Source organism: Catharus ustulatus, chromosome 4, assembly GCF_009819885.2.
Source record: "Catharus ustulatus isolate bCatUst1 chromosome 4, bCatUst1.pri.v2, whole genome shotgun sequence".
Taxonomy (NCBI): Eukaryota; Metazoa; Chordata; class Aves; order Passeriformes; family Turdidae; genus Catharus; species Catharus ustulatus.
The window spans coordinates 22,745,662-22,760,780 of NC_046224.1; the positions used below are offsets into that span (position 1 = coordinate 22,745,662).

The 15,119-nt window shown below is 57.2% G+C and overlaps 1 protein-coding gene across 1 annotated transcript; it reads left to right on the forward strand.

The window, feature by feature from the left end:
* Positions 1 to 4,873: 4,873 nt before the first annotated feature.
* Positions 4,874 to 14,523, forward strand: SHISA8 (shisa family member 8). The gene is given in 5 exon segments (XM_033059048.1): positions 4,874 to 5,323; positions 5,325 to 5,683; positions 12,822 to 12,946; positions 13,053 to 13,193; positions 13,729 to 14,523. Coding segments are annotated over 5 exon segments (1,128 nt in total). The 5' UTR covers positions 4,874 to 5,134; the 3' UTR covers positions 14,043 to 14,523.
* Positions 14,524 to 15,119: the final 596 nt, after the last annotated feature.

Genomic DNA, 15,119 nt, shown 5'->3' on the forward strand with positions numbered 1-15,119 from the left:
CCTGCAGACCCTGCCTCGGCTCGCCCTAAATCCCCCATCCCAGCAAACCCCAACAGCTCACTGCCACCACCACCATCTCAGGTCCTCAAGCACGGGAGAGGAAGCACTGAGTCCCTTTTGCTGTCACGGTCTGGTTTTTATTGCTCCACAGCTGGCTAGAGCAGCCTGGGGCTGGCCCCGCTACCTCCCATCCTCCCTGCAGCAGACCCCCCTTCACGCACAGATGTTACGATGAGCCCTAAGGATGCCCCGCACCGTGATGGCTGCTCTCATTCTTTCTCTCTTTGGCTGTATTTTGCCCTAAATGATTGTGGTTTGAATCAGCGCGTTGCATGAGAGGTGGTCAGGGGTGAGAGCGGAGGGGGTGGAGAGAGGGAGCGTAGCCAGAGATGCCAGTGCACTTCAAGTAAGCTGGGCTGTGCATTGCTGCTTCCAGGTGTTTATATGGCTTTTTAATACTTGAAAAACTGGTAGAAACTCGCTTTAAAGAGGAAAGGAGTAAAGACTCGGGCTCCACCCAGAACAGCAGCGGGACCTGCTGCACAAGCCCAACGTAGAAGGAGATTTGAGGCTGGAGCGCTCCTGCTAAGCCTGCAGGAACCAGTGAGAGGGACAGTTTTGGATCCAGCGTCCCACTTGCTGTCTTGAAGCTCAGATGTGTGTAAAGAGGGCTGCAAAGACTCTGCAGCCATCCCCAACACAACCTCCAGAGTGTGCCAGCAAAACCCCTGGGCTAGCGAGCTGATGGGTACCAAGTGCCTGCAAAGGGGGAGCATTTACCAGCACTATTTCCAAGCTTAATCCTAAATGCAAAGTCCCTATGCAGACAGCCTGGGGGTCACAGTTGATGCTCATGGACCTTTGTGCTGTATCTGGAGGCACGGCTGCCCTGTAACAGTGGCAGCTGAGGGAGCTCGGGCTTCCAGCCCAAATCCTGCTTACCCATACTGCGACATAAATTAAAAATAAGCCCTTGCTTTGAGCTGATTTTCTCCTCATTCCTCTGGATGTCATTTGGATTCAAATCCAGCTGCTTTTGGGAAGCTGGAAGCTTGCAAATCTCAACTTTTGAATGTTTGCAGTTATGATGGTAATGGTAAAGCACATATGTTTCTGTGTTCTCTATAAGCCGTTATGAGGCACAGTTGTTCTTTTACAGCCGTTTTACAGCCAGAGCATCAAGCACAGGCAGGAGAATAAAACCCTTGTGCACACTGGGCTGGAAATAGGAGGGATGGTGGCTGCTCTGGGCTCAGCCACCTCATCTCTGTGCCTCCCCCAGTGCATTTAGCTTTCCCCTGCTTTAGTTTTCCAACACCAGTAACCCAAGATCTCCATTGAGCCTCTGATAATTTGAGGAGGGAAGTAGCATCTTATCTCGCATTAGCCCAGCACTCGTCACAGTCCAAGGGTCCCTTATCCCAATCCTAGACAATAGGTCTGAGAAAACTCAGAACTTTTGATCAGGATGCTGATGGCCAAAGAAAATTCCCTCACAGAGACAAAGGCAAGGGGAGACTCTTCCCCGGTTCTAGACCTGGCTGGAACAGAACCAGCTTCAGTAACTGAAGTTTCAGAGGGAAGCAGGTTTCTCTGGTGTATCCTGGGGAATGGTGGGGGTAGTGGGAGGATGCACACGCTCCATGTACCCCCAGGGATGATGGCAGGAGCTCTGCCTCTCCTCTGCCTCCAGGCAGGGGACAGTGTCGCAGCGCATGCTGGAAGCTCTTCCTGACAGCCTTCCTTCGCCTTCAGCTCTTCCTAGCTGATGATGTCGGGTGTTAGCTGCTGATTTGCAAACAGCAAAATTCAGTCTGGCAGCACTCCTCAACACACAAGCATGAGGTGGTGGAGTCCTCCTATCACAGCACAGCCCTTCAAGATGGGGCATCCACCCCACAGCAGCACCCTTTTCCTCATTCACCCCTTGGCCCTGGGTCCAGCTCAGTCCTGCACGGTAAAAATCACTTTTTTGGGGGGCAAAGTGTCTCTGATTCCCCGGGGTGGGGGCTGGCTGGATAGCTTTGGGGTTCCAAACATCCACTGATAGCTTTTCTCAGGAGCTGACTGCACCCCAAATCCTCCCACATTCAGGGAGGCTCCCAGGGCTTTACTTCACACTGATGATGGTGATGGCTCCCGCCTCCTACTGCTCCTCGGGCAAGAGCCTGGCAGCTCTGCTAGGCTTGCACCCCCATGATCAGCGGGGATCTGGGTCTGTCGGGCTCTCTGGCTGTGACAGAGAAGATCTTCTCCAGATCACCGTGCCCTGCCAGAAACAATCTGTTTACAGTGTCAGCGCTCGGCGTATCCCTCCCCGCTCGGTGTTGAACCGCCCGTATATCCTATTTCTGCAGGCGCAGAGACACCCTTCTGTAGTCCGGGTGGCATTGTCACTGCAGGGAATATTTCCGTGACATCCTCCAAGGCTAGTGGTCAAAGTCTAACTGAGCTCTTCTCCCAAATCCCCATCCCTAGAAGTGCCCGCGGATGCTGCAAGCATGTTTTTTTGCTTTTTCTCCGGAGGTCCCTGCTGACCTGAATTTTCCTGAGGGTCCTGCCGCTGCTTCCCAATGATGTGAGAGTGTAGGTGCCGGGCTACAGGATTTCCCTCTCACAACCCCCTCCCTTTGGGGCTGCAGCTAGTGGCTGGGTCGTTTATTTGACAAAGATGAGCTGACGGCTCAGCGGGGCTGCGGGCTGCAGCCCCCGGTGCCAGCACTGCACGGAGCCAGCCCCGGCCGGCCCTGCGCTCCGGGGACGTGCTGGGCGGGTGCTCCTCCGCACCGTGCCCTTGGTTTTGGTTTCCTTCTGGGTGGATGCACGCAGCTAACGCCTGCGAGCGGCTCTTCCTCCTTCCTTCTCGCTCCCAGAGACCCTTTAAATCGGCTGCTTCACACTCAGTAAACACCCTCCCCACTCCCCCCGCCTTAAATCCGTTCTCTTTCTCCCAGGTCATGCCAGGCAACCATTTTCCAGCAAACTCCCCGATTTTGGCCAGTTTTTCGCTCTGCCTGTTAACAGTCTGTTAAACTCTCCGGGCCCCCGGGGCGACTCTGCTCGCACACACGTCGGGAGCAATGACCCGGTGCCGGGGAAACGATTGCTGGCGTTACCTGGGCAGCAGCAAACTTTGCTTGCGCAGCTTCTCTCAAGGCCGATGCTGCTTTCGGCTATTAGTGGTAACAACCCCCCTGTCTCCAACTTCCAGACGATGGAGCCTTTCATCAGAGAGCCCTCCCAGATGCAGGGAAAGTGTGGCTTTTGGAGAGGAGCAGTTTTCTTCCGCCTCACTAGATTTCTATCTCTTTCAGGAAGCTCTGGAGGCTACAAGCTACCTTACCTAATGGATCTCTATCAGGCTGAGGCACTGGGGGCCGATCGGACACGTCCCCCACTCCAGCTGCTCTCCTCATCCATGCTTTCAATGTCTTTGACTTTTGCCAGACTCCAGATGGGAAGCGACCGGGGGCCTGCAGAGCTCAGGATTTGTGAATAGGGAAAGGATATTTTATCCCCTAAATCCATCCCGCAGCAAAACACACAAGTGTTTCACCCTCGATGGGGTGGGAAGCTGTTTGTGCAAAGCTCCAGCCTGAAATATCAGATTGCCGTGATGCACACGCAGGATGATGATGGAGTGTTTCATCCCATGTGAGACCCTCAGCTTGCCCCCTGAGATGCAGCCTGAGAGCAGCCACATCCCTCAGGTTAGAGTACCAACAGGGCAGGACAAGACAACGCATTATTCACCCTCTCTCTCACAAAGCATGGAGGGAATATATGCCCAAGAACACAGTGGTGATGCCAGATTTGCTGACCTTCCCTAGTAGAGGATTTAGGTTTGTCTGGAGGTGATGAGGCTGCAGCCACAGCTCCCGTATGTCATTGCCCCTCACCCCAGCCATCCTTGCTACAGGCTGTACAATGTGTTAGTGCTGGGCAAGGGGCCCGATGGCGCCCCAGTTTGCCCTACCCTGCTCTTGCCGCAATGGCCTCTGAGCAGGAAAAGCAAATCATGCCGTTCTGGGAAGAGGAGCCGGCAGTGAGGATGAATACCACCTTTATGGGTTGCTCCAGCCAGAGACCAGAGTAGTGGGTGCACATTCCCCAGACAGTCTGAATTTCGAAGTACAAGCACAGGGCCAGCCAGTGGCTGACTGAAAATCATTGTGATTCTGTGGAGGATGACTTTGCACTGGTGCTCCAGTAGCCCCCCACTTTGCCCATCCTAGAGCCCTTCCGTCAACAGCTCCCCTTAGGGGATACTCTGATGTTCACAAGGGACTGGGACTGCCGCTCTCCCCCCTTCCCTAAGTGTCCCCACGCTGAGGGGCTGCAGAAGGGCACGCCACCACCCCGGGGACTCTGTCCCACCAGCATACACCCCTCCTGTACCACCAAGTGCCAGCCTGCGGCCCGCAGCTCCCGTCCGGGCGAGTGGGGGTGCCGCGGCGGGGTTTGCTGGTGCTCGGGGGCAGGCGGGACTGGTGCCACGCGTGCCCGGCCGCCCGCGGCGGCTGCCCGACGGGGAGGGCGGGTGTCCTGCCGCCCGGTGGCGGCGGGGAGCCTGGCAGAGGACTCGGTGAAGGACCTTCTCCGATTTCCTCGGGAGGCTGTCAGGCGGCGGGGGAGCCGAGCCCCCCGCGCCTCCCTGGCCGCGCTGGCTCCCTCCCCCTCTCCCCCGCACTCCTCCTCCTCCTGCTGCTGCTCCTCCCGCCCTGGTGCGAAGGGCTTTTGCTGCTTCTCCCTTCTCTCTCCTGCCTGTCTCCTCGGCGGAGCGCGGTGCCGGGAGGCGCAGGGATGGGGCGGCCGCCAGCGCCCGACCCGCCCGCCCGCTCCCGCCGCCCGCCGCCGCGTCCCCTCCCCGGCCGGCGGGAGGCGGCGGCTCTCCCATGCCGCCCGCCTCGCCCCCTGCTCTGAATCTCTGCCCATCGACCGATCTGGGGAGAAACGGGGAGGGGGTACGTCCCCTCGCACTTTTTTTTTTTCCTCCACTTCTTTTTTTCTACCCTTTTTTGCCTTCCCTCGATTACGCCCCCCTTCTCCCCAGCCCGTTTCTCTTCCATCGGGGCTCTTCGGCGGCCATGCGGCCGGTCCCGGGCGAGCGGCTCTAACTCGTCTCCTCGCCCGGATGGCCCCCCAGAGCCGCGGGCGAATGGAGCCGAGCTACGTTGTGGGTATTTGCTGCCTGGTGCTGCTGGAGCCGGCCCGGGTGTGGAGCGGCGAGCCCAGCACCGGGGGTCCCGGGGAGAGCGGGAACAGCAGCCAGGCACCGCCGCCGGAGACCACGGTTCCCGCGCCCACCGGAGCGGCACCACAGGGGGGGGGACCGCTGCCGCGGGTACTACGACGTGATGGGGCAGTGGGACCCACCATTCAACTGCAACGCCGGCATCTACCAGTACTGCTGCGGGACCTGCGGGTACCGCTTCTGCTGCCAATTCAAGCCCGGGCGGCTGGACCAGAGTGGCTGCTCTAACTACGACACCCCCAACTGGGTCAACACGGGCCAACCGCCTGCCCGGGTGGACGAGACCCCCGAGGACCCCACTCGTGACAAGACCAACATGATCGTCTACATCATCTGCGGTGTGGTGGCCATCATGGTGCTGGTGGGCATCTTCACCAAGCTGGGCCTGGAGAAGGCACAGGGTCCCCAGACAGAAATGACCGTCTCCAGGTAAAGGGGTCCAGTCCCCCCAGCTTCCCCGCTTCCTCTCCCCATGGGTGGCAGCTCATGTTCCTAGCCCGTTGTGTAGACTGAGCCCTGGCTTCACCTTGGGACTGTCAAGAGGGCGAGGCGATCCCTAAAATCCCTATCCCAGCATGTTGAGACATCAGGGGGTGGGTTGGCTGCAGCCCACTAACCTGGTAGGGAGGGCTGGCAGCCAGGACAGCCTCCACAAGAAGGGGTGGTTGTACACCTATCTCCTCACAAAATGACCTGCTCTGTCTCTTGAGAGGCATGTCCCTGGCTCAGGAGTGCCAACCCACCAGCCAGTGGGGTGGGTGATATGTGAGCTATAGGATGTGGCTTTCCCCCCCCCACCTAACAAATCTGTGGTTCCCAATGTCCCAGGAAGGTGAGATCAGGTCTGACTGTGAGTGGGGTGACTCTGGACTGCAGTCCCCTTGATCACAGCCTTGCTTGCAGTGCTGGGGGAGACGAGGTGGCAATGACAGTTCCACTGTGGCTGCTGCGCCAACTCCATGTGCATGTGTGCACACGTGTGCACATGCGTGTGTGTGTGTGTGTGTGTGTGTGTGCGTGCAGGGGTGTGGCCTGGTGTCTGCTCTGTGCACCAGCGTAGGACAACGCCCTTGCAGGGGGCATCCACACTCGCATACCCCCTGGAGCGCACCCTCCAGCGGAAAGTTGGGCAGCTTCTTCCTGGAGCCCATGCCCTGTGGCTCCAACCTCTGCTTTTCAGCCCACTCCTGGGGCTGACACAGCTGGTGGGGGGGAAGGTCAAGGTGTCAGACACACTTTGGCACTGGAGACCCCCTGCATCTCCCCCAACTCCTGCGCTGCTGCTGTGGCTGTCGGTGCATCTTCTCTCCCTCCTGCTGCCAATACATGCTTCTTTCCCCATTTTGGGGCTCTACTTTGCATCTTCCCAGTGAGGACATCAAGCCTGGGGAGAAACCCATTTTCATGCCATTTTGTTAAGGGATTTTAGCTTTTAAAAAAAGCAAGAGCAGGGCTGGTGGAAATTATTTTATCGGGAGGATCAGGCATCTGCCCAGATTGCAACCCCCAGCACCAACACACTCTCTCCTTCCCCTGAGGCACCTTCTTCCCCTGCCCATTTGGGGCTTATGCGCTACCAAGTGCTGCGCCCCACATCCAGACCCATCCTACTTCTTGCCCCCACCCAAGAAAGCAGAGGCTGATCACCCCTGGTTGGAGGAAGGTCATACTGCATCATGGAGGAGGGTCACAGGACCCGAGACACAAGAGGCAGTTTTGGGGGGATCCATGCTGTGCCCCCACCTTGGCAGGGAACCTAGCTGTGTGCTGCTCCGTGCCCGCGCCTCCCCCTGCGTTGCCTGAGGAAGTGCTGGCACCTTGACAGGATCAATACGGCCTCCGCCAGCCTCCTGACTCCCCTTCCACTCGCCTGCCAACGCGTCTTTTTTTGGTCATCCCCCCCACCTCCTGGGAAGGAGATATTCGGGGAGGGGTCAGACCCTGGGACACCCAGACCCTTGTCCTCATCCCCTGCCACTGGGTATTGCCTTCTCCCACCATCAGATTCTGGTGGGACTGCTGCCACTCACCAGGGACTGTTTTCTGTGGGTAACCTCAATTCTGCGCTGCTGGAGCTGTGTGTTTCCCCTTGTGTCCCCTCCCCTCTAAACTCATGCAAGCCTGAATTTTCGCACTCAGTTTGGAGAGACAGGTGCCTGCTCTCCATAAAGCCACAGATCTTTTGGGCGCTAGCATACAGACCGGGAGAAGGTGAGTTTTTCTCATCCACCTTTGAGGGACAAAATCAGAAGGGCACCTCCATCACTGCAGAAATCAGGAGAAGTCTTGCCCTCTTCTGTGCCCTGTGTCCTTCCGTGCAAGCTATGAGCAGGTCTGGTTCCACAGGGATGGTGACTGGAAAGCTGTGGCAGGGCAGGAGTGGTGGTTCAGGCGCAGAGCCCCAGGAACGAGGCAAGACACCAGGCTGACATGACTTCCTGGGTGCTGTGCTGATGGAGACAGTGCCAAAGGATGACTACACGGCATCAGCATGCAAAAAGGGATACTGTCACCTCCATTCCACTGTGCCTGTGTAGCTGGGGGAATACGCTTTGCCTTGGTGCCTCTGAGACAGCAGGGCTATTTCTACCTGCCTTGCCACTGTACCCACGCATGGCCCAAGGCATGGGCAGTGCCACCTCGCCTCCCTCCCGGTGCCTCAGGTAGGAGCTTCTCATTTGCTCCTTGGGCACCGCATCATGGCCTCGGGCCAGTTCCCTGTTGCACGATCCTCTTGATTTCCATTCCTACTCCTCCCTCCCTCCAGGGTTTTTCCACTCCTGGGGAGCACTTCATGGTGCCCTGGACAGCTCCCACCGCTGCTGCTTGCAGGTTTCTTGCACCACTTCTGCACTTCCAGATGTTGTTTGTCATGGTTCTGGTTCTGGTCCAAACCCAAGAAGAGTGACCAGGTGCAAAAAGTCCATTAGCTCCTCCCTGATGGAGACACCTGAGTCTGTGTCCAGCTTGTCCCGAGACCCCCCCACACCTTGGCCATCTCCAACATGTCTTTGTCTCCTCATGGATTTGGCTGCTGGTCCACCCAGGGAAGTGGGTGCTCAAGCGACTGCAGCTACCTGGTTTGTCCTCCCGTCCTCATCCGCCTTCCTCCTGCAGGGCCTTATGGCAGCTCCTGCAATCCCCTCTCCTTCCTGCTCGGCTCATGCTTGGCATCTGTCCCCGGCACTCGCTTAGCCTGGCCAAACCCCGCGTTGAGTCAGGAACACCTGCCTGTGTTTTTCTTCAGTCCCCGGATCTCCGAGGACGTTGGGTCCTTGGGGGCCTCCAGGATCTGTCTGTGCCCATCACACTGAGAGCAAGCACGCGCCCCAGATCTTTCCCAGAAAACCTCCTGGGTGGGAATTGCAAATTTGTAGCTGGTGTGAACAACCCTATGGGAAGAACCGGGCAAGGAGCAGTCTCCTAGAGAGTAGGGAGGATTCTGGAGAGGGGCAAAACAGCTGTCAGGAGCAGCTGCAGTAGATAAGTGCTCAATTCTGGCTTTTCACTCCCTGGATCTCCCATCCTATTTGGGGTCCTCAAATTTGGCCCCACTGTGCCTCCAGCCATGCTGGTGTTTCTCTGGCAATGCTCAAGTCCAGGGCCATGCCTGCAGTTGATGTCCACGGTAGCAGGTAGTGGTGAAGACGTAGACAAAGTGTTTGCAGGCAGTGTGGTGTGCTATCACGTGCTGCCCTGACTCTCTGGGGGACAAAAGAGGATCCAGCTCCAGTAGGGAAGGAAACATGGAGATCTGTCTCTAGACTGAGCATAATGTTTGGGGATGCTCATTTCCACTTTGCCCAAGTTCCAATACCCACCACTGCAACTCCCATTTTGCAAAGACACCTTGATAACCCTATGCCATCCTGGGCAGCCCTGAGTGTACCAGCCCCACCGGGCAGGTGTCCCACAGTGCCTGTGCCACTCGGTTGCACGGATGAGCGCCCCTGCCCTGAGCAGACATGGTGTAAACTGTGGGAAATGTCTCTGGGGATGTGAAGATGAGGGTCTCACGGGTGCAGAGGTGGTGTGACCTGCTCGGATGCTCACCTGTGGCTGCAGCGTGCTCTGTGCCTCCTGCAATGCTGCACGTCTGCTCCAAAGCTCATCACTCCACCCATCCAGTGGCTGCCACCTTCTGTATCCCTACCAAGTGTTCACTCCAGCTCATGGCAATGTCACTTCACCCCATTAGTCCATCATCTCTCTTCTGGAGGCTGTGCTCCTGTCTCTTCCCATTGCTCCCTGCCCCCTTGCCAGGACTTGCTCTCCTGCTGGGCTTGCCAAGTATGGAGTTTGGGACTCCCAAAAGTGAGTCATGCCCTAGGCTGGGCTGCTGTGCCAGGTCAGCGTCCTGCTCCCACACAGGCACATCCCTTGTGGATGGATCAGGAGCACTGAGTGCTTCATGCATGGCTTCTGCTGTGAAGCTCTCTTGGCCTCCAGCGTTCTTGGTTCTGTATCTGCCTCTGTGCGTGGTCTCAGGTCTTGCACTAAGCTGTTTTGGGGCAACTTTGTTGCAACCTTAAGCATGATTAGGCTTGCCACCCAGGTGGCTGCGTGCCCGCCCAGTTGACGCTCAGGCAAGCTGGGTGGCGAGCCACCTGCACACATGGCCTCATGTACTCTGCATCCACAGCCAGAGTGTAGATGGAGGCCTCAGTGGTACCATTCATCAGAACGTTTTGCAAACGAGCAGTGAAGATCTAAAGCTACATCTATTCTCTGTTCCCTTCCTCCATCTGCACTCCAGATCCATCTCGGTGCTGTAGATCACCAGGTGACTTGACCTTCCTCAAGCCCCCCAGCCACAGGACCAGACTGAGGCTCAACACCCCCAAGGTGATGGTCAGTGAGACAACAGCTTCTCCTTAGTATCACTCTCCATGTCCACATTCCCTGCACTGTATCAGCTGGGGATGAGCCAGGGAAGGGGTGCAGTCCCTGAGAGCCCTACTGGCAGCCCTGGCCAGTGGCACTACTCATAGTGCAAGAGCAGGGCGAATCCCAGTGTTGCTGGTGCTGGGACTCGTGCAGGCTTCTCACCTTAGCAAAATAGCTCATTAATTGCTGCTTGAGCCAGTGTTGTTAATCATTATTGCCCACATGCCCTGAGACGTCAGCATGGAGGGCACGTTTATGAGAAAGAGCATTGACAGATTTATGTGGAGAGAAGTCATAGATAAAGGATTGCTCAAGCTTCATAAATAGACCCGAGGAAAAGAAAAAAATAATTTAAAAAATAGGTCAAATCGCATTGAACTTCCTGTTGAAACAAGCCTGTTTGAGCACTGGCCCCAGGGACAGGCAAGAGCAGGCAGCGTCCAGTGGGGAGGGGCTGGTGAGCAGTGCACCCCAGGGAAGGTGGGAGCTGACAGTGCAGCAGCTCCCCGAGTTGACAGCCCACACCCATGGCCTCGGAGGACCTGCCTCCCCCTGCTCTGCATAGGCACAGCCCACTGCCCGCCCAGGCTTGCGCCCAGAGTTTCTCCGACTGCAGCATCCATGGCCGGAACCCTGGTTGGGTCCGTCTGTTGCAGGAAGGTTCCTGGGGAGGTGCAGGCTTTAAATAGCTGCAGGATGGAGGTGCCACAGCCTCCCCAGGCAGCCTGGTTAAGCATTTAACTACTCCTGCAGGGAAAAAAAGTTGGTTCTTCTGTTTAAACAATTTCCTGTTTCTGTTTGCACCTGTTACCTCTTGTCAGCTTGATGCTGTCCTTGTTGCACTCTCCCTTCAGATACTCATGTACATTGATAAGAACCCCCAAAACCTTCTCTTGTCCTGGCTGAACAGTCTCAGCTCTCTCAGCCTCTCCTCATATAAAAACACTCCAGTGTCATCTTTGTGGCCCTTCCCTGGACTCTCTCCTGTACATCAATGCTTCTCCTGTATTGTGCTGGAGCCATTACTCCAGAGATGTGGCCTTAACCAGTGCTGAGCAGAGAGGAAAGATCACCTTCCTCAGACCTGTTGGCAACACTTTGCCTGATGCAGACCAGGAAACCATTCAGCGCCTTTGTCCCAAGGGCACTCTGCTGGCTCATGGTTAACTTGGTGTCCAACAGGATCCCCAGGCCCTTTTCTGCCAAGCTGCCTTCCAGCTGGTCAGCTGCCAGGGTTTGTTCCTCACTCATTTCAATTTCTTCAGCTCTATCAGGGTTCTCTTGGCCCATCTGGAGATTAAGTGATCCCAGAGGGACTGCTACACAAAGCTTCCCAAGAATGATCCCACAGGGCAAGTGACCCCTCCTTGTAGCTTTGCTCTTGCTCCTGCCCTGTGGTGCTGACTGATGCCAAACAGGGAGAGAAAAGGCTCCCTCAGGTCCCCACATGCATAAGCATCCCCCAGGCACAACTCATTGCTTTCTCCTTTGTTCTCACTGCTTTTCCTGGAAATTCCAAGCATCACATTTGCTAGGTTTTTGAGCACTTTGGTGCCATGAGCTGACACATCTACCAAGTCAGGATTACTCCCCGTTTCCTCTCCAATTTGCATTTATGTATGTTGAGTTTAATCTGCTGTTTTATCGTCCAACCACTTGCTAACCGTCAGCTCACGGTGTGTGTCTGTGAGCCAGCCAGAGCCTTCGAGGTGCGAGCATGCTGACAGTGAGCTGGGGATTAGCGAGCCAAAAAAAGGCCTGAGTGGACACCCCTGCACTCTTGCAGTCGTGCAGGGATGGTGTCTGCAGGGGGAATGGTGTGTCTTCTCATCACACCATCACAAAGCTCTGTGCCAGCAGGAGCATCCCATCCTGTCATGGGACTTGCTGCCAAAGGCTGCAGTGGCACGTGGCTAGGTCCTGTTCCAGCACTGCCAACGTGCTCCCTCTTCCACTGCTGTTGTACCCTCCTCTGGCACCACCAGCACGGGTGTGCCTTGCTCCAGCATTGCTGGCATGCCCTGCTCCAGCACCACTGCTGTGCCTCACTCTGGCACTGCCAGCATGCTGTGGTGGGACTGCAGAATCTCTGTCCATGAATGTTAAACAAAATAGGGCTCTATCTTATGTAATGGTGTTTAATGTTTAATGCTGTTCCTTACAAGGAGGGTGTTATGCACAGACAGTGCCTGCGCCAGAAGCTGCCACTAGTTGATTTCCTTCGCCGAAGAGACAAGGGGTCTCTCTAATCCCTTCCTTGGGGTTTTCTCTGTTTTGAACGGACTAGAGTGGAGGTGTTGCCTCCTCTTCCCTGTTCCACCAGACTCTTGCTCCAGGGGAACATTCCAGAGGTGTTGCTCCAGCTTCCATCAGATCAGTTTCCTCTGTCTCAGTTCACCATACCATTGCAGCCTGCTCCAAGCCACGCATCTCTCTCACCTCTCTTACCAATTGATGCCCCTTGCTCTGGGAGGGCTCAGCCCCAGCCAGATCCCAATTAGACTTGTTCCCCCTCCTGCAACAGCTGGATTAGTAACCTGGGTGCACTGCTCCCAGTGGCTCTTTCCTAGCCCCAGGCTGCCTAGCTCTGCCTTTCAAAGAGTGGAGTTCAGGGCTGGGATGCATTAGGGGTCTCAGGGGAGCAGGATATTGTTCTAACAGCCCTTCAACCCCTCTTCAGGACACTGACAGATCTGCTGAAGCAGCCAGGCCACAGTCCCTCTGAGAACATGGACAGCCTCATGGGGGGTGTGCAGGTCCCCCTGGGTGAGGGGCTGGCCCGGGGGCCCCCCAGAAACAGCTCAGGTAAGGCGCTGGAGTGGTGGGGAAAAATAAGTTCCCTTGAGTGAATAAAGGCGGTGTGGGAGGGCACAGATTACGGCTGAGCCCCCACCCATCTCTGCCCCTCCAGAAAAGCCACCCTTGAACAACGCAGTGGCCATTGCCCCCTCAGTGGGGCGGCCCCACAGCCACGGCAAGCGCCTGCCGCTGGCCAGCAGCCTGGCCCTGTCAGCCCCGGACTACACTTCCTACACCACCCTCAAGGTTGGAGGTGAGTGCCACTGCCATGTGGGGTGGGATGGTGGCCAGGGACATGCATGCTGTTGACCCCAAAAACCAAGTGGGGAGGGGCATGGGGATCACAGAACAGCACAGGCAGGACAAGCACCCCAGTTTCCCAATGCTCCTGGGCTGGCTGCTCACAGCAGAAACTCTGCAGCTCCTCCACCACTCCACCTGCCAGTTGTGCTGCCCAGCCAGTCAGGGCCCAGGGTCCCCCACGGACTCACCGCACTTCCCAGTCAATCAGCACCCAGGATCCCACACAGACCTGAAGCACTGCCCACCTCATCAGGGTCCAGGATCCACATGGACACACTGCACTGCCCAGCAGTCGGTTCCCCAGGACCTCCCAAAAGCATTGCCCATCCAGTTCATTGCCAATATTCCCCCCAGCCAATTACCACTCAGAATCCCTCCTACAGCCCCGTCCCAGCCTTCTCCACCACTGCACCCTCCCCGGTCCCTCCTGTGCCAGCAGAAGGGGCTGTCCCTGGAGGGGTGACACCGCACACCTGTCCCCACAGAGAGCGCCACCGAGGACTTCTACAGGCGGTTCGGGGGGCTGGAGCCACCCCCTGCCAGCACACTGACCTTCCCAGCCGAGACCCCGGGGCTGGCTGAGGGCTGCCCCCTGCCCAAGGCCAAGGGCCCCAAGGTGCCAGGGGGTCTGGCCTTCCCAGGGGGCTGGGAGGGGGCCCCCCACCGCGGCCCCCGCCGGCCGGGCCTGGCCTCCCTGCGCTCTGAGGGGCCACCCGAGGCCTTCGGCCCCTCCACGTCGCTGTACGGGCAGCACCCCCGGCACCTCGCCACCAACAGCAAGACCGAGGTCACCGTCTGACGGCCAGTGCCCTCGGGGACTGGGGCTGTCCCCTCAGGCGGGGAGCCCACGGGAGGAGAGCAGCACAGGACTTACACAAACTGCGACGCTGGCCAGAGCGGGAGACGCGCCTTCCTTCCTGACCCCAGGGATGGCGACTGCCAGCTGCGCTTCACCATCCAGGAGGCACTGGGGACTCATCGGGCAACGAGTTTCAAGGGTTCTCAGCCCACACCGGAAGAGGCTGAGCCGGGGACACACTGGCAGAGCCGTACCCTGCTCAGGGGACGGGGGCCAGTGCTGGACAGACTGGGAAAAGAGCCTGCTGGGGCCAGGCAGCTGCACCTGGTTACTCTGACTAGGTGCGGGAAGAGCAACTGCCTCAAAGCACCGCCCCCCCATACTGCCAGCAAAGCCCGAGCAGCCCCTTTCCCTCACCAGCCTCCTCCCTTCCCCACTGCCCCAGCCCCCACCTTGTCAATAAATAACACATTAAACTGTATGGCCTTGGTATGAATTGGCTGAGCAACTCCACACCGCTCACAAAACCTTCCCCCGGGGCTGCAGGGTGCAAAGCCCACTCCCCCACAGGGCTGGGGATCCCCTGCGATGTGGGACATGGTGGGAATACAGCTCCCAGGGCCAACTGCAAAACCCTTCAAGCAGCTGCACAAAAAACGTATCTCCTCTGTCTGAAGTTTAATGGTTCTGACAGAGTTTTACCAGGGGGAGCAGAGCAACAGAGATGGAGCGAAAGGACATTGTTCTAAAACAAGGTCAGGTAACAGCCTTCCTCCCCCAGAGAAGCTCCTAAAATTGCAGGCTTCTGGCCCAGCTCCACCTTGTTTGGCTCTGCTCGAGCCATCATCCCCTTGAGTTGCTTCCAGAGGAGCATGGAGACACCACACTTGCTCCAGTGAGGGACTCTGACTGCAAGCCATACAGTTCTCTTCTCTAGGTTATCCAGACAAAGAACTAACAGCTTCCCGAGGCACCTGTGAGGTTTTATGTCTCTAAAGGACTTTTCAAGCTCACCTCTGCTTAAGAGCAGCTGCTGAGTGGGAGAATAGAGCTAAGAGAAAGAGGGCAGGTGGGAGG